At 35.6% G+C, this 19,231-nt stretch overlaps 1 protein-coding gene across 1 annotated transcript in view; it reads left to right on the top strand.

The window, feature by feature from the left end:
- Nav3 (neuron navigator 3) overlaps nt 1-19,231 on the top strand; it is a 93,228-nt gene that overhangs the window by 21,731 nt on the left and 52,266 nt on the right. Inside the window, exons 11-13 of the mRNA XM_028754552.1 lie at nt 4,287-4,310; nt 7,889-7,966; nt 13,570-13,653. Coding sequence (XP_028610385.1) covers nt 4,287-4,310; nt 7,889-7,966; nt 13,570-13,653 — 186 coding nt within the window. The remainder of the gene's footprint in view (nt 1-4,286; nt 4,311-7,888; nt 7,967-13,569; nt 13,654-19,231) is intronic.

Genomic DNA, 19,231 nt, shown 5'->3' with positions numbered 1-19,231 from the left:
TAAGTACGCTGTTTTCCTGCCTGTGCCATGCACAGATGACCAAGTAAACTGATGTTTGAATAGCAGTTGCCTAGTAAAATAGGGCCGTTCCGTGGTCCGCTCACATGCCTTTCACTTGACTTTGGTGCATTCCTTATGATCAGTGAACATGTGTAAAACCATGTCATAAAATGGGTTGGAGTGTGACAGAGTCTGTAAGCCATCTTACGTCCAACCCTGTATTTTGTCATTCTCTCTGATCCACAGATAATAATTGTTTAATAGCATACTCTCCAGTTATTATTTTTAAGTTTCTTTTCAGAAAAGGTTGTGCCCATAGGCCCTCAAAGACCTAGAAATATTTGTTGTTTTTGTTGTTTATTTGTTCCCACTAGGGAAAAAAAACATAATGCCTTCTGCAAGAAGTTTACTCCTTAAAGCTATTTCTCAAGCGATGAATACAGTGTTTCAGCTTCCCCAGTGTGAGATACTATAATTAATTTTTGTAAAACTGAGAATGTTTGTCCTTGAAGGCATTTCCTTCTCTTTTAAACCCTCATTAGGCAATTACAAGATAGGGAAGATTCCTTCAGTGAGGTGTTCAGAGCAGATAATGAATCTTATCTAGCCTGAAGTTCCATGAGTAGTCGTTACTTTTGTATTGAAAGGACATGAGAAGAACACATACTTTGTCCTGCACTCAGCAATTAAGCTCTAAAGACAAGCGCAATTATTTCCACAATTTTCCCCATTGTATTTGCATTTATTAATTATATAAACAATGGGTTTTATTATATTTTATGCATATATATATATATATATATATAAACATCGTTCAATAACCCTGAGTCCCCTCTTCCCATATTCTCCTCTCTTTGTTGCTCCCTTTCCCTGCCTCCAAGCCCCTCCTACTTTTGTATATTATCTTGATTGGTCGTTCAATTATTTTTGCTACATGTATACATACATATAAATATATAGGCTTACATAGCACAGCCTTTGCTTATAAGTTAACCTAGCTTGTTTCTTGCTTTGTATGTGACATTAAAGCACAGACTGTCAAAGACACAATCTCTCTCCTTTCTATCTCTTTTTTTTCTGTCATTTTTATCTCTCTCTTCTTTCCTATCTCGCTACCCTTGTTTCCATAAACCTCCTTCCTCACAAACCTCTCTTTCACTTTCATGTCAGTTTGTTTTGTTTTGTGATTTACCGAGTTTAACCAGGGTAATCTGTATGGCCGTAGCTTGGGATCTATCAGTTGAAGATTGTTGGGCTTAGGAGTGAGTACCAACTAAAGAGAATTTTCCTTCAGAACCTATTAGTAACCAACAGTGCAACAATAAAGGTTTTGAAGCTAGAGAAAGATAGGAGTGGGAAGGCAAACTATGATGGTTGGAAGACATACATGAAAAAACAGTATGTTCAAACCATTTTATAGAGTCTGGAGTGATGACAGGGTGGTTAAGAACATTCGATGCTCTTGCAGAAGATCTGGCTCACATTCCTGGAACCCACATGGAGATGTAAAACCGTCTGTGATTCCAATTCTAGGAATCTGACACCTTGTTCTACCTCCATAGCAGAATCCACCTGCAGATATGTTTCTCACACTGAGAACTGAAACAGTAATATATAATTAACATTTACATCTTTCTAGGAAAACTAGATCAAGAACAAATTTGCATTCTTACCTGGTGCAGTTACCAGTGACTATATATGTCAGACAAGTTGCCAACTGTTATGGAATGTTCCTATAAGATCTGACTTCCTTGCCTATAGGATCTTTGCAGTCACAGGCTTGCCAACGGTGTGCTTTTGTCTAAAACTGTAAACTTCTCAATTCTGTTTTTAGTTTGTTTGCTTGTTTGCTTTTTAAAAGGATGGATATGACAGTGCGTGTCTTTAATTTCAGCACTCAGGAGGCAGGCAGATCTCCATGAGTTCAAGGCCAGACTGGTTTACACAGAAAATTCTGGGATACCTATGTCTATATAGAAAGTCATATCTCAATATTAATGACATAAATGAAAATATCAAGTGACAGTAAGGTGAATCTCTCTGCATTTTCAGTCCTCCTTAGGAAATGACAAAGGTGTTCAGACAGGCCACAGTCTCTGCCACCTACAGTTTTCTTCCTTGCATTGAAGATGTTTGTGTTCCCAGTTGTCATGATTGTATTTCCTAATGTTTATAGCCACCAAATTGACAAAGCAAAGCATAGTCTAGATATCTGTGTGATGATCAGCTTTTAATACTTAGATTTTTTAAAGTTTTTATATGTATGATGCTGTGTTATATTACTGATTCCTACAGTAGAATTTTTCATTGCTGAAATAGGAACATTTTACTGATCTCATTCTCTTGTGTGTTCTGATTTTCACCGATTTCATGGGAAGAAGGCCCATGCTTCATCCTTGTGCTTCTTCAGAAACACAAAGACAATGCCAAGAAGTGATATTTAATTATAACTTTAAATGGCCTAATAAATACAGAAATCAGATGATATTTTTACTTAGGCAGGACATTTCATATTGCTTACCACCTTTTCAGTATGTTAGTCTTGATTTTGAAAACTCACCAAAAACATCATGTAATAAAACTCCACTATAATATCACTAAAACCATTTATAAGCTACTAGGAGAGACAGAATATTTTATTTGTCTCATTGCTCCATTTTTATGGTACTAGGTCTTACTGGTAAAAATAACCATAGATTATGAAAGGAGGCAAGGATTTAAAAAATAATAGGTCTTGAAACTCAGCTATGAGAAAATTCATGCCATGTAGTACATTAATATGTAACTAATATCTGTATCTTGGGGTTATTTTAAAAAAAAAAAAACATGATGGTGGGAAGATTATATTTTGCTTCGTCTAAATAAAGTAGATCTCTTTAAAAGGCACATCAATTTTTTATTGAGTCTTTACCATTTTAATGTAATCTGAACAAGCCTAAAAGCAGAATATAATCAAAATTAACTGATAATAAATGTACAGAATATTAGGTAGTCCAAGAAAACTGTTAGTAGTGCTTAAACAAGTAAATGACTTAACATTTTTTTTTGCTCATACCGCAGATCCAAACACCAAACCATATATAGTAAATTAAAATTACTAATATTTTAAAAGACAAAGATCATCTTCAACTAAGCAGCGAAAAAAACAAGATGTAAAAAGAACAAGACAAATGTCAGAATTGCTTTTAAATACACAGTTTTCTTATAAAAACAAAATCTTCATAGTTAGAGATTTAGCAGACTATGGATATCATAATATATATTGTGACACTCTTAAAATATAGGGAAAAAAGAGAAACATGAAATTCAGGTTAGAAGAGACACTTATGAATAATATATACCCAGATAGCTATGGTATTCGCTTTGTGTGTATATTCGTGAGCGTGTGTGTGTGTGTGTGTGTGTGTTTCTGGGAGAGAGAGAGAGAGAGAGAGAGAGAGACTGAGACTGACTTCTGGAAGAAGGCAGGCAAAATGAATTCAGACACTTATAAAACAACTAATCACAAAGTGTCTCGAAAGCAACAACAGGTGACAAGACTGTTTTCAGCCCTTTTTCTGCAAGCAGCATGGGCAGAGTGATTTTGTTCAGCGATATTACCCATTCTCCAGTTCTTTCCGGGTTGCTGCAGCCTCCCAAATGTAATGGTGCACATAACTCATTTGCTGGCATTTCCTAGCCCAGCATGAAGATGGAAAAAAGACCTGAGTGTCTTCTCTATAGAAATCTATAGCACCCTGCCATTCTGTACAGGAATTCTCATTTCCATAAGCTGAACAGCCAATGTTCTTTGTCTGTCTCTTTCATTACTACCTTAAAACAAAGGACATTGTTGTTTAGCTGATGTGCCTACCAATAAACTTAATAACCGTTAAGGAAAAGTAAAGAAAATAAGAATTAATAACCTCTACTTTCTATTATTAACAATAATGGCTAAATTTCCCCTGTAAACGCCATTTGTCATATAATTTCATGGGGTCTAATATATGTATTTTAGTATAAGGTTTTTTTTTATGGTCTCTTAAAATCTTTCATTGTCTTGTGTTGTGTTATATACCTATAGTTTTAAATACTTTGTGCGATATATTATTTTCTGTCACACGTAAATATCCATTTTATTCCTATAGTATATTGTTTTATCATATTAGTTATAGCTTTCTCTTATGTTTGATCATAAAAGTTGTAAATACATCTTAAAAGTATTTTATTCATTTCTACATGTAGAATAAGTTAACCTTAGTTTCATAATTAAAATCCCTCTTTGTTCTCTTTTTCATTTTTTATAGGCTGAAGAGAAGGCTCATTCAGAGGTAAAAATCTACACCATTTTAATCTTTGAAAACTAGCCTCATTTCAGGATGAAATCGGTCTCACGGCCACTAGAGGGCGCTTGATTCACTAGCATTGTTACAAGACTTGTAGAAATGCGTCTGTGATCAAGGTGTTGCTTCTTATCTAATGTGAAAGGAAGTTCTTGCAGCAAGCTTTCCATTTTGTCCTAGTCTTAGCTCAACAACTAGTAAGTTATTTATGCTAGCCATCACTCATTAATTCATTAAAGAATTTTGTTTTAGCGTAGTAAGACCGCATATCCATTTCACTGTCTTTTCCTCACTGCCTAAAGGACACTCTAGGATTAATGAAACTATAGAGTGTGAAGCACAAGGTCTTTTCCACACAGGTACTATAATCCCTGCCTATTTATTTGCGATATGACTGTGACTTACTCCTTTATGTATAAGGGAAGCATTTCACAAACATGTACTTGATTGCAATGATTTATAAAATCAACCCTCTGCTTGGACAGAAAAACCTTCTTTACCATTGTAAAAAAAAACCAACAAAAACAAACAAACAACAAAAAAAACAAACAAACAAAAATGTGGCCTAGCCTAGGAGAGCCGGGTGACTTACGAATGTGTACTGCTTTTGCAGAACAGACAAGCACATATCCCTAATACTCACAAACATCTGTAGCTCCAGCTCAGAGGGATATGACACTTTCACATGCACACACGCACACACACACGCACACACACACACACACCACACACACATACATAATTTAAACATAAATCTTTAAACTTTATTCAGGGTAGAGTAACACCTCCCTTAGAGGTTTGCACTGCTGCAGAGAAAGTAAATATATTGAAAATGGTCTTGCAGGCTAAATCATTCCCACCGAATTCATTTCATAAACTTTTAGAGAAGCAGTTCTCAACCTGTGGGCCAAAGCCTCATTGCTAAGCCTCTATTTCTAAAAGATGTTTATACCACAATTCATCACAGTAGCAAAATTACAGTTGCAAAATAGTCCTGAAACAGTTTTATGGTTGGGGGGTCACCACAACATGAGGAACCCTGTGAAAGGGTCGCATCATTAGGAAAGTTGAGAACCACTGTATCAGAGTAAAATTTGTTCCAAAATATGTAAAAAACTACTGAGAAAATGTAGATGACATACATTGTTTTTTTTTTTTAATTGAAACTGTTTTACATCACATAAATCTGACAAAGCTTTTAGCTTCGGTCATGAGACAGCTACTGAGGTTTGGAAGTGGAGCAGTGTCTGCGTGTCTTAGTAGTACCTATCCATTTCTCCTTTTGTCATTTATGATCCCAGGAGATTATAAGCTATGAAACAAGTACTGTAAATTGATTTGCAGTTTTCCAGGTTATAAGTTACAGGAACAAGAATTATATAATAAAGCTGTAAGTTGAGAAAAACCTCTCTTTCAGTTTGTATTGGTCTGAAAGATGAAAGATGCTTTGTTTTCTGGGATTAAATGACCCCAGTATGGATATATGAAAGTAGTACAGATGTTCACTGGGCCTGAGGTATATTTCCATTTTAAAAATTGAGATAACAATGAAATCATTACTTACTGAAACTGTGTATGGGTAGGATCCCACGTTGAACTCCCCGTCTCAGTGCTGGGTGGCACCTTGTTTGGGTTGAACCTGTGCAGGCTCTGTGCATGCTGCCACAATATCTATTAAGTTCATACGTGTGTCAGTCCTATTGGATCTTGGCGTCATCTCTCACCTCTGTCTCTTATAATCTTTCTGCCTCCTCTTCTCCAGTCTCTGAAACTTACGAGGAGTTTAATGAAAACAACTGTTTAGGACCAAGTGCTCTAAAGTCCCTCAGACCCAGCACATTTTCCAGCTGTGGGTTTCTGAGATGATTCCCATTTACTGCAGGAATCTTCTCTTACGAGGCTTGCATAGGGAACTAATGTCTGAATATAGCCATTAAAGGCCATTTTATTGCTATGACTATTTTGCAGAATCATGGGCCCTGGGACCATGATCTATTTAGTCACAGGTTCTTAGCCACTTAGACACTTTAACAGTGTCTGCTCTGGCTTCTGTCTAATGGAGTGGTGGGTCTACAATCTAGTTTTTAAGGAGTAGTTGGTTACTCCCTTAACATCTGTGCCACTACTGCATTAGTGATGTGCACCTTTCAGGCACTTCACTGTTTTAGGTTACAGGATTTGTAGCTGGATGATATTGATGACTGCCTTTCTCTTATGGCAGTATGCAGAGGAACTGTATTTATACATACATACATATATATGTATACATACATACATATATATATGTATATATATGTATGTATGTATACATATATACACATTTATGTTTGCTCTTTCTACATCAAGATATATATCACACCCTTTTCTCACTTATCTTGATATTGATCACTGTTTCTTTTTTTAAAAAAATGTATAATGTAGGAGGGGAAAATACATTTAATGGTCTATGTCCAAAATGGCCTTTCACACTCAGAAAGCACTGAAATTGTCCAGCCCCAAGAATAAGAGACTTGTTTTTTAAGGGAAGCGTCAGTGTAGAATATTTGGCATCTGAAGGACTAGATTCTCTTGAGACCAGAAATATGCTTGCAGAAGCAGTTTTCATATGCTTGCAATTATTATCATATTAATCACTGCTTATGATTCCTGGTAACAGTAAATGTGATTGACTGAAGTGCTAAATATGATGTGATGTTATTATGTCTGTGATACTAAAGTTCCATATTCAGAAAACCACTTCATATTTATTTTGTTGGGTTTAATTTTTAGTGAATTGTACTATAGTCTCCATTATTTTACGCTTTGGATACTTATAAAACATTTCTGTTCAGAGCTTATAGTAGGTGAATGAATAAAGTTATTCTAGGAAGCATTAGCTAGAAATTATCTATTCTCCATTAAAGTTCCATCCCATGAAATTATTTCTTACTGTGCATGGTGATACCTGCTCATAATTCCTGAATGTAGAACTTGAGGCAAGAGAAGCACATGTTTGATTTACATGATAGTATCCTGTCTCAAAAAGAACAAAAAGTTTTCAAATATAGATTCATTAAATATTTAAATTAAGGTTTTGTTTGTAAAATATATTATACTTTTGAAAAATCTCACAAAATATGGAAAACTAAAATGCATGTGGGATGCATCTGAGATTTTCGGAAAAAAGAAAAAAAAGGTAAAGTGGATCATTTACATAAAAGATCAAGAACAGTGTATAGATATTGTATTTGAATTTTTAAAGATTATTTTATGTTTGAGTTTTTAATCACAATAATGTTTTAGAAGGAACAGAATCCGTAGAGGCAGTGAAATATTTCATGAGTCCTATAGGACTTACAAGGTGAACCAATTATATAGTTGATGAGCAGATTTAATTTCCCAACATGGAAGTTTTAGAAATCCAGCCCTCTTGCCATAAGTAGCACTTGAGAGCCGCGATGTAGCTGGCATTCGCCTCTCTTTAAGGAGTTGTTAGTGAGTCATCTGTGTTTACTATACTTAGTTTCTTGTAATAAAGCCTTCGCTTTAATGGCTCATTGAGTATATTGGACTTTTTAATTGCACAGCAAATCCATAAGCTACGGAGAGAACTGGTTGCCTCCCAGGAGAAAGTTGCTACCCTCACATCTCAGCTGTCAGCAAACGTAAGTTGCCCTTTATTCTTCAAAGACATCAGAACAACGTTTTGCTTCATTAGAGGGAATGGTCTTACCAACAAAGTTGAAGTGTCCATAGTTATGTGATGGAAGGTGCTGGAAAGGAGAATTCATGTGAAGTTGAAACTTTCTGTCCACTCACTAATACAATAAAATCCAAACGGATGAGTGACAACATGGGAAAAAAAACAAAATAAATGAAAAATGAGGATGACAAACAGTGTGTTGCAAAATTATAAACTAAAATAAGGATTACAGATGTTACCTCTTTTCTTGTGTCTTATTTCTGCCATTCCACATAGAGGAAATGTTCTCAAGCTAAAACATAATAAGGGCAGTCGATATTTGACTTTGGAAGACATAATAGTATTGTGCCCTGTCTCTTTCAGCAATTCATGAAGCCTATAATACAGTCTTAAGCAAAATAACTCAAATCTAAATACGATGGCTTGGCTCCATTGTACATGAGATGCAGCTTGCTCTCAAGATACGTTGGCTGCCTTCTTAGAGCAGCTTAGAAGAATCCACATTTGCTGGCACAAAAGCAACTTACATTTGTGAGAACAGAGACAACAAAGACTACCAATTACATTAACCTTTTTCTATTGAATGTCTTTCCCCACTCTCAGGAGGAATAAGAGTAGCACAGTTTTAACACGGGAGGGGACGTGGCATTGTGCCCAGTCCTAAGGAGGAATAGCGTGAGAAGGCAAAGCAGTAGGTACGGAAACCCCTGCTATGCTGCCATATGCCCTCTATCATCTTAGCTCACTCCTGCTGTGAGGCTTGGACTTCTCCCTCTCTTACCACTGTTGCCTCTTTGCTCCTCCAAGGAGATTTTCTTTCTCCTAGACAAAGCATGACATATCAAAGATGAACAGGTGCGGGACCATAGTGTATGACATTGTGATAGGAAGCCACAGGAAATGAGTCATTTCACTCACAGTGAATTAATTTCGGCTCTGTGTCCGAGTTAACATTATGTTTAAACTCGAGGAAAATAATAATAATTTGAGATAGACTATTACTGTTCATAAAGCTTGTTAGGAGATGCCTAACAATTAGAATATATTTTTTTTCTTTAAACCTTGCTAGAAAATAACATTCTTTATTCACTGTGGTTCTCTAACTTTAAATATTAAAGAGATAGTTTTGAGACAATTGTAAATTTTATGCTGTATCTATAGTGCTACACAGAACTGCTTAGTTTCTGAATTTGTAGGCAGAGGACAAGGATCAATTTAAAAGCCACAGACACATTGGATTGAATTTATCTGCTGTGTGGAAGTCTCAGCATCTGGCTCATCCATGATGATTATTGTTTATTGCTGTATCTTTGTCTGCCTTTGTGGCACTTGGGCTGGATACACAAGGCAAGCGTTTTATCATCTGAGCTACGTTCAGTCCTAGAGGTTTTGTTTTGTTTGGTTTAGCTTTTTGCTGTTGTTGTTATTGTTTTGTTTTTCAATTTCTATTTGTAAATAAAGACAGATTGTTTTACTAAAAGTCATATAGTCTATGACTTGAACTCCTACCTACATTTGTCTGTAATCATTAACTTATTCAGACTGTAAGCAAACTTTGTGTTTGGTTAAATTTGGAGAAATCCACAGGGAGGATTGTGATATGAACGGGTCGTAGGTATCCTTCACAAAGACAGATTTTGATGAGTATTTTTCAATTTAATAATCACTTAAGAAACATTCTCCTCCTCTTAATCTATGACCACCCGTGTTAGATCCTAATGACTTCACTTGATTAACTTCAATTTTGCGATTTGTGTGTTCCATGCTGGGGCTTGACATTAATAAATCTTTTACAACTTGTTCTGTTACTGTTCAAAGTTGCAGAGTGGTAGATCATGAAAGTATCAAGTGGGCACTCTTCTCATTTGACTAGCAGAATGAAGTTCCAGACATTACGGCACCCAGTAGGCTTCACTCCTTACAGACTTGCTCTGAAAACAGTTGCATTGAGCCACCAGGGACTGTATAGAAAACTTATTCTGCTAGAGCATCTCAGAAAAAAGCAAGGTCATTACAGCAAATGTTCTTTCTTGGCCTTCTCTGAGTCATTATCCCTCCAGCAAAGAAAAGAAAGCAAAGCCAAATCCCCACCAGCCCTGTGCTGATACCCATGATCACATGTATAAGCCAGATTCCTCTGGAGCTCTCTCCCACATATTCATGCCAAGGAGGATGGATGTATCCTTTTTCTCTCTATGTTCTTCTTGGGCCTGACAAGCCTTGGCCCTTAAATAATTTTGAAACATGAAACAAAGCCCACTATTGCTGATATTTTTCAAAGGGAACCCCCCCCAAATGAGTGTGTAATGAAACAAAAGGTAATTTTGTCTTCAGGAAATAAATATTTTTGATAAAACATTTCTTAGCTCCAGTATTTTCTGGGAATGTGCTCCATTTGTTTGCTCTAATTAATGTATTTTCATATATAATCCAGCTGTTTCTTTTGCTTTTCTCTCAATTTCCTTGAACTATCTGTACCTATTAATGGTGATAAACACTGATGAGAAATTCTGTACAGTACCAAAGAATTACAATACTTTGCATATGATTAAGAATAGAAACGTACTTCCACTATACTTTACAAATGCAAATCCTTAAATGTATGATATGATATTATATATATATGATATTATATATATAATGAACTGTTATTTCATTCTATGTCAATATGTGCAATGTAGTCTTTGTATAGAATAGCATTCCATCTTGCTGTTAAAATCACAGTCATTTTCTTTGTGTGAGTTATATTATGTACTGTAATCCCATGACCATTATGAAAAGCAGCTCTTCTTAACCATCAGTTAAACATCTCTGTTTAAGTGCCTGGCCAGGCTTAATCTCACAAGACTCAATACTAATCTCATATTAATACATTGTACATTTGGAAAATATGCAACTGCGAAAAATAGTTACAATCCTGTAACCTCTGCCATCACCTTGAAAATTCTATTTTTTTTTCTTCTAAAAGTTAGAGTTCCACATACAGGGTAATAAAAAAAAATGATCGTTGATGAAAAAAAAAAAGTCCCTGCTTTACCCCTTGGTTCCTCTCTCATTCTTTGTATTAGTGAGAAATTTAACAGTCGTTAGGTGACAAAGTTAATCTCATAAAGTAAACTAAGAAGATGTAAATATAAAATGATAGTTTTCTAATATGATTTTAACTTTATACTTTCCGTTGAAAATAACATGACTTAAAATGATATGTAGCAACCAATTATTAGGCCTATAATGAAAAATTAGTAAAAAAGAAAATTTACAGGGATTAGAAATTTATATCTCTCTTAGCTAGAGTTTCTGTTGCTTCAATGAAACAGCAAAAAGCAAGTTGGAGAGGAAAGGGTTTAGTTGGCTTAAACATCCATATTGTATGTTGTTCAACATTAAAGGAAGCCAGGACAGGAACTCAAAAAAAGCAGGAACCTGAGGCAGGAGCTGTTGCAAAGACCATGCAGGAGTGCTGTTTACTGGATTTCTTCTCATGGCTTACTCAACTTGCTTTCTTATAGAACCCAGAACCAACAGCCCAGGGATGGCACCACCCACATGAGACTGGGCCCTTCTTCTTCAATCACTAATTAAGAAAATGTCCTACAGTCCTGCTGGTGCCAGATCTTTTGGAGGCAGTTTCTTACTTGAGGCTCCCTCTTTTCAGAAGACTCTAGCTTATGTCAAATTGACATAGACTTGCCAAAACAATATTCTAATGTTAAATATGTTATCAATTCTTAGTGCCACAAGATATAATCAATATATTTTATGCATGTGATCTACTCTTTATAACATTTTCATATTTTAAATTTCTATTAAATTGACTAAATATATACCAATTATAAAATCATTTTCCTCAAATGAATACATTAAAGACCCCCACGGCCCAATAATTAAACATTTACTTTCTCTACTTTATGAGAAGTAAATTATCAGTGTTCAGAATTATTTTCTAAATCAAATAGGAATCTGTTCTTCTAAAGTGTTCCCTATGTGAAGCATGGGACAAGCTTCATTTTAGGATTTAGCTCCTTATTTTATGGACATTGTGGGATTATTTTGAAAAGACAAAATTGCGATCAATACAAAGGGCCATCATGGGTAAAAATACAGTAAATTCAGAAAGAAGAATAATTTATTTCTAATCTAATATTAAAAAGAAAATGTCGTGAAAGCTATATATATTGATAATACTTGGGTTCTTTAAAATTGGTCAGATTAAAAACACAGTGCTGAGGAATACAAACATGGTTGTAAAATGTATCAAGAAAGCAGCCAACATAAACGCGACCTAATGCTTACCACAGGAAAGGAAAGACACCCAGTAACTGATCAAGACAAAGAAGAGTATTCACAGAGGGTTGAAGTTTGACAGTATTCTCTCCGACTGCTTTCCCATACTGTAGCATTAGTGAAGTGCAGCTCATGCATGAGTCTCAGGAGTGAAGGGGCCAGTGCTAACTAGCATCAGAGCCCCGATTCCTTAGGAGATTTCCATTAGCCATTTGATAGGTGGTACCTCATCTTTTCAGGCCCTCTACAGCACCCTTTCCTTCAGAAAAAAAAAAATCAAACTTTTGTCATAAAAGTTTGACAAGAATTGACCAGATTCTACCCAGATCTAGTAAGAAAACACTCAATCTTTAGATGCCTTTAGGAGCTCAGTGAGTTATATTAGTTTGAGACAGTATGCCTGCAGTTGTCCCTGAAGTCACAGGAATGAATGAGACACCTCTTCATACTGAAAATTTGTACCCCAGGCTGTTGAACACAGTAGGAAATGGCCTAGTTTCCAGCTGTCCCATCAACCATTTCAAATCGTAAGTGTGATGGTTATATACTACAATGTATGTACTTCTCTAAAATTTAAAATAAAAACCCGAATCCATCAGAGCTTAATGTTGAATTTGACCATATGCATTTCTGTTGGCCAGATCTTATTCCTTAAGTTGAGGAGATCGAAAGGGAGGTGGGGTGGCCAGAAACATCCTTTTATTCCAGAGATTTTTAGAGTGAAGACAACTCTTTCCCAGGCAGTTCTTTGTAAGTAGCAAAAGAGAAAAGATAATGTTCTAGCTGTCAGCAGATGTCTGACACTTGAAGGAAAACATTCGCACAGTAGAAGAGCTAACAATATCTTCAAAGGTCATCATGGAAGTAGAAAAATGAAGAGCATTTGTCCACTGACTGTTTCAGTGACCTCCTTTTGGGCCCTTTCTTTCTAAAAACTTGGCAGCTGGGAAATTCGTTCGGTATTTTGGGTGTCAGATCGCTGCGTGATGTGCAAGTCAGAAGGTGTTGTTATTTGCAAAATACCATCCCCTTTTGGAAGGCGAGTTCACATTAAATGTCAAAAGACTGCAACACTGAGTTTAGCAGACCAAAGTTTAGATTTGGAAAATGCAGATACGTGTTAAAGAAGCATCTTTGCTGGGAAATAGCCGTGATGGTCACATTACTGAAAACACTGCAATGGCTGAAATTAAGCACTTTATAAAATGAAGGGGTTTTATCTTATCCACATGAGATTCTGACACATTTTAACCATCTTTCTTCTATTTTTTTTTCCTGCAGGCTCATCTCGTAGCAGCTTTTGAAAAGAGTTTAGGGAATATGACTGGCCGTTTGCAAAGTCTAACCATGACAGCGGAACAAAAGGTATGGCCAGCAATTGCCACTGAGGCTTGCAAGGAGGTAGTTCACTTCAGAGAATGCTAAATAACAGCTAGGTCTTAGTGCCTTAAAAATAACATTAGAGAGCATCCCTTCTGTGCTAACCTGAAGCGATGAGAATACGGTGCCATTTCTTTTCCAGTTTTAATTTAAAGGCATAATCAGATTGTCCGTATTGGAACACAGAGACATGAACACACACAAAGCTCTGTCATACAGGTCTGTCTGTTTACTTTCAATTGAAACTATAAAAGAATATCACATGCTAAAGGAGGCATGATATAGGAGAATCCAAATGCTCTCAAATTGTTATGCAGTTAATAAGAATTGTCTTTTGAGAGAATTTTCACAAATACATAATCCATAAGCCTAGTAGTAAACCAGAGATATAAGCTGACACACAAAAAAAGAAGCTAGAAAAGCTATTAGGACTCCAAAGTAGAGATACCAGAATAGAACAGTTATGACAGGGCCAATTCTATTTATTTTTGCATAAAAATTAGCAGTATCTGTGATGCTGCTTTTATTTGAGGCAACTTTACTTAAATATATATAAATATTCTAATCTATCAAGAACGAGGTTGGCCACTGTCCTAGCAAGACCAATTTTCTTCTCTGCTGTTACTTCAGAGTCCTTGACCTCCATGTATTGTTGGCAGGAACCTGTGTAGTCTCTGAAGTTCATGGAAAGCCTTTAGAAAGCCTACATATGTATAGAGTGTGGGCAGTTGTCTCTGTACTCATCTGATTCCCAAATAGATCTATGTCCTAGGAAGATTTGGATGTTTAAAGCCTGTGTCTTTATCTATAAAGAGGTATAGCTTCAGGTTTGAGTTTAGGTTTGGCAAGGTATTGTATTACCAAGTTTTATAAGTATATAAAACTTCTTTTTAGAAAATACAGCATTAACTCACCAATTAAAAAGGAGATAATCTAATATCCTCCTGTAAATTGCCTAAAACAATCAGAAAACAGTCCTCTAGCTTATTCTAGGTCTTAGATTGCTACCCATGACAATATGTGGTCCAAGTTCTTCAAAGAGGGATCTCTACAAACCTCTCTGAATTCATAAACTGTCCACCTCCCTTCCAATCTCTTCTGCCCTTCCCTGCCCCCTCTCCCCTCATTTCCCCTCTATTCTCTCTCCTCTCACCCCCTAATTTTCTTCCTTCCATTCTTTCTCTTTTTCTACTTCATCATGGATTGATACATCACTCACTATGGACCATAAGAACCAAGCATACAGGATTTATAAGGCCTATTAAGTAGCCACACAGAAAAGAATACTTAGTGACATCAGAACCAAAAACATTGAGCATGAATTCTGGCTATGTTTCCTTATGAATTATCTAATCCTGAGTAAGCTTAATCTCAAATTCACTGCTCTAGCCATTAGATGGTTTTAGTATTCCCTTTAACCATTAATATCTCTGAAAGTCACAACAACAATAACAATAGCAATAACAACAACAATAATAATAAATAACCTTGTAGGATTAACATGAAAAATAAGCAAAATATTATATGGATTATATTATATACATTGGGGCAATCCAGAAATGTCACCTTTCTTCACATTTTTTCCTTTTAAAAAATCTTAAGGGACTAGGAAGATTGTTGGTAAATTTTTCATCAGATAAATAAGAGATCTACAGTAAAGAGCCCCAAGAATGTAGTGTAAGAGCCAAATGGGTACTAGAACCTACTTATAATTCATCTGAGGGGCAGAGGCTGAAACAGGCAGTACCAAGAATGAGCTGGCTAGGTAGACCATATTCAGATTAATGAAGAGACCCCCAAATATGTAAGGTGAAGAGCAATCAAGAAAGATAACCAACATCAACCTCAAACTCCACCCATGCATGTTCACATGCACACTTAAACATCACACACAGATGTGTGCACACATGCACAGGCATGTACACCATGCACAAATACATGTGCAAAAGTGAACAAAGAATATAAACTAATTCATACCGAGCTGGTGTCATGTACATTTCTGAAAATGATGGTTACCATTCATTGGGTTATCTTGAAGAGAGCAAAGTCAATAATGAGAATTGACAATCCCTTCATATTTTTGTTAACTCTTTTATACGAATGCAAACATTTTTATTATAGAATTATGTAGGATTACATAGATATAGTAATTTATAATAACTAGGGGTAATGTATAAATATTTGAAATATAATTCCTTGTTACAAAAATATGTCATTATGTATAAAATATCCTTAAAAAACACCGTATTTAAATTGTCCAGAAATATCATGTGTGAAGTTGTCTTTGCAATTTTAAACTAAACTTAAAGTAATTCTTCTTCAGTTCAGAATTGCACAGAGACACAAACATTAGTAATTATTGTGTATGGACATTTTCCTTTGAAGAAATCTATAAAATGATTTGCACTATAGCACACTTCAGTATCAGAAACTGATTCAAGCCAGAAGACGAATGTATACAACAAGGTATCTGAACCACAAAGCCCTAAACTGAACCAGCTTTCAAGGAAGCTGAGAAACAAAGGGAGACTTCTTGGTGGTTTTTATTCTCTTTGTCTGACCAGAAGAGTGTAATTTAGATTGAATAGTCTAATGTCTTGGTCGAGGATTTAAGGATAAATGTATTGCAAGGGTTCTTAAATTGGGGTCACAGGATAACAAAAGACAAAGCACACTGTTCACTAAGACATTTTTCTAAAAGCTGAGGGCAAAACATTTAATCATATTTCAAGAAAGACATTTCTTCAGGGAATAAAGATAAAAGGGTATATTGCTCTCTGGTGATCCAACAATCCGGAGCAAAAGCCTCAAGAACGAACTGTATCTTTAATCTCAGTCCCCAGAGTTCCAAGGTGCATTTGTCCATTTAGTCTTTTGCCAAGTTTATATTGAAGTTCTATGGGGTAAGAAGAAAAATGTATGGATTTAAAAATAGATGAGTTATTTGCTTATTGCTGTCTGTATCTGTATATATAGGTATCTTCTAGAATATAAACTCCAGAAAGAACATGCATTTTTTCTCATAACTTAGAATGTTAGGTTATAGATAGTATTTTTCTGAAGTTTTCATTCTCATGTATGAAATATTCGTACATAAAGATGTTCATATAGACATAAGATCCACATTGATTTTTCTAGCCATCATACATATGCATCTTCTTATTAATGCATATATTTGACCTGGAGTTTTTAATTCTGATATGTAACAGGTGATGACAAATATATATGTATACATATACATACAGATACACATATATGTGTGGGCCGGTGAAGATGAGATGGCTCAGCAGTAAAAATACTGGCTGTTCTTCCAGAGGTCCTGAATTCAACCTCCAGTAACCCCATGGTGACTCATGACAGAGTACTCCTTCCTTTAAATAAATTCATAAATACATAATTTTATTAAGGTTTAAAATATATGCAAGCAAAACATGAGTCAGCTTTGTATCGAACGCTACTGAACAAACTCATACTGAAAGTGAGATTATTGAAAAATAAGAATGGAAGCTACTACATGAAGAACCAAAGACCAAGCTTGCTACACGTGCTTGGTTACATACTTAAGAAGTAGAAAGACTAAACAATTATTCAAATCATGTTCTAGCTTTACTGGATGTTTGTGGAGATCGCATGGCATTAGAAGTACATAGAGCTGTTATTTCCATTGATTCACTAAAATAACTGCCTTGAATAGTATCCTAATAATTTTTCTTGCTTCCAGACGCCAAGCAACTCCAATTCTTTTGTCAAATGTTTATGACAGAATACTGTTTATATATGCTTATAGCCATGAAAGCAGAAAACATTTATAAGAATAACTCAGGAGGCAGAAAACTATGGCTCCATTAGAGATGTAGCCCTACAAAACCATGAATAATTTCAGAGAGTTTGAACCAGGCCATCTTGGCTCTTCAGGTTAGGGAAGATGAAGATTAATTCAAGGGAAATACTAGGGAGTATTTCATGAAGACAAAACAGCCTAAGCATAAGCAGCCAAAATATAATGGGAGGTGTCACTCAAGCATTGGTGGGAGGTGTCACTGAAGTATTGGTGGGAGGTGTCACTCAAGTATTGGTGGGTGGTGTTACTCAAGGCATTGTAAGAGGCTTAAACTTCTCACAAAATATTAAAGAAGGCTGTGATACAATCATGAAGATAGAGAATACATAGTTTTGAGCATGTGAAACTTTAATATAACTGTGAAATCTTATTCAAATTTGCTATTGTAATACATCCTGAAATTTAGGAATATAGAATTCCAAAGATGATCATATTAGTTGCTTTTAGACATCAAACTCAATTCACTGGTGCATAGGTATTAAGGTGTGCTAGGCTAGTCTTGTTAGAGGTCATTGAAGAATAAAGAACTATCTTCTTAGAATGATAGGTTTCATGTATTGACAACTATGCCAACTCTAAAGCCATTCTTACCACTGTAAATGACATAAATAACCATGAATTTTAATCTCGGAAATGAGAACATTCAGTGGCAAATGCATTAAATTAACATAGAAAATTAAAGATACAGTCTGCTTTGTCTTTACATATTTTATGTGCAGACAATTTTCGATCCAGAAGAGTTTATAAAAATGTAGCTCTAGAACCTGACACTCTGTTAAAGTTTTGCAGCATAAACAAAGATTTGGTGAAGCCCTTTCATTTGAATTTAGATGCAGTAAACACTGGAGGGTCTTTCAGTAAGAAAAGGTAATATAGCAAGATTTCGAGGCAAATGCACAGAAGGCTGGGGAGAGAGAAATGTTCTCAAGGGAACCACAACTGAGCAGTGTGAGATTAGCCGAGTGGCATCGATAGGAATTAAAGACAAATTTAGTGTCAAATTAAAGGGCCTTGACGAAAGGTTCAGTAGGTTCACAAGATTTGTTGTCAAGCTTGTAGGAGGGTTAATGGAACTTTACTAATGAGAAATTTTGAAAGAGATCAAATAGAGGTAGGATAATTAGGTTGGGAAAGAACACTATAAAGGCTAGCAGTGAGGAAATATTCTATTGCTTTGTTTTAAAGCATTTCTAGTATAATTTTTATAACTTGTTTAGCCTGGACAGCATAATCGCAACCATTCAAAGAGATATGAAGTTTATCAAGATGACTTTATAAAACAAAGAAAACACAGAAAAGTAGAGTCTTACATGGTCTACAGGAGTCAGAACTCCATTTTTGGAATTCGTTACAGGAATTGGGCAGGGACAATAAAATAAGATCGGATAGCTTAATTCTCAAGAATCATTGTTGAATTGGGTAGAACTGAATTCTCTTGTATGTTTGAAGAGAGAAAAGGAAGTCTGAATGACTGTTCTGCATGGCAAGCTGAACAGTTGTCTATATGGCATGAACATTTCCCAGAATATTTTCATGAAGGCTTAACAGTGACCTCTTAGACTTAAGCATTTTCTGATGGCCACAACAAAATACAGACTATCTGAAGATATTTCAGATTATCTTATGATTTTGTAGACAGCTGTCTCTGGAATCCGAATGAAAGAAAGAAAGAAAGAGAGAGAGAGAGAGAGAGAGAGAGAGAGAGAGAGAGAGAGAGAGAGA

Source organism: Grammomys surdaster, unplaced genomic scaffold (assembly GCF_004785775.1).
Source record: "Grammomys surdaster isolate TR1022 unplaced genomic scaffold, NIH_TR_1.0 126028, whole genome shotgun sequence".
NCBI lineage: Eukaryota > Metazoa > Chordata > Mammalia > Rodentia > Muridae > Grammomys > Grammomys surdaster.
The sequence above is the reverse complement of the archived record's forward strand: the minus strand, read 5'-3'. Positions and strand labels throughout refer to the sequence as shown.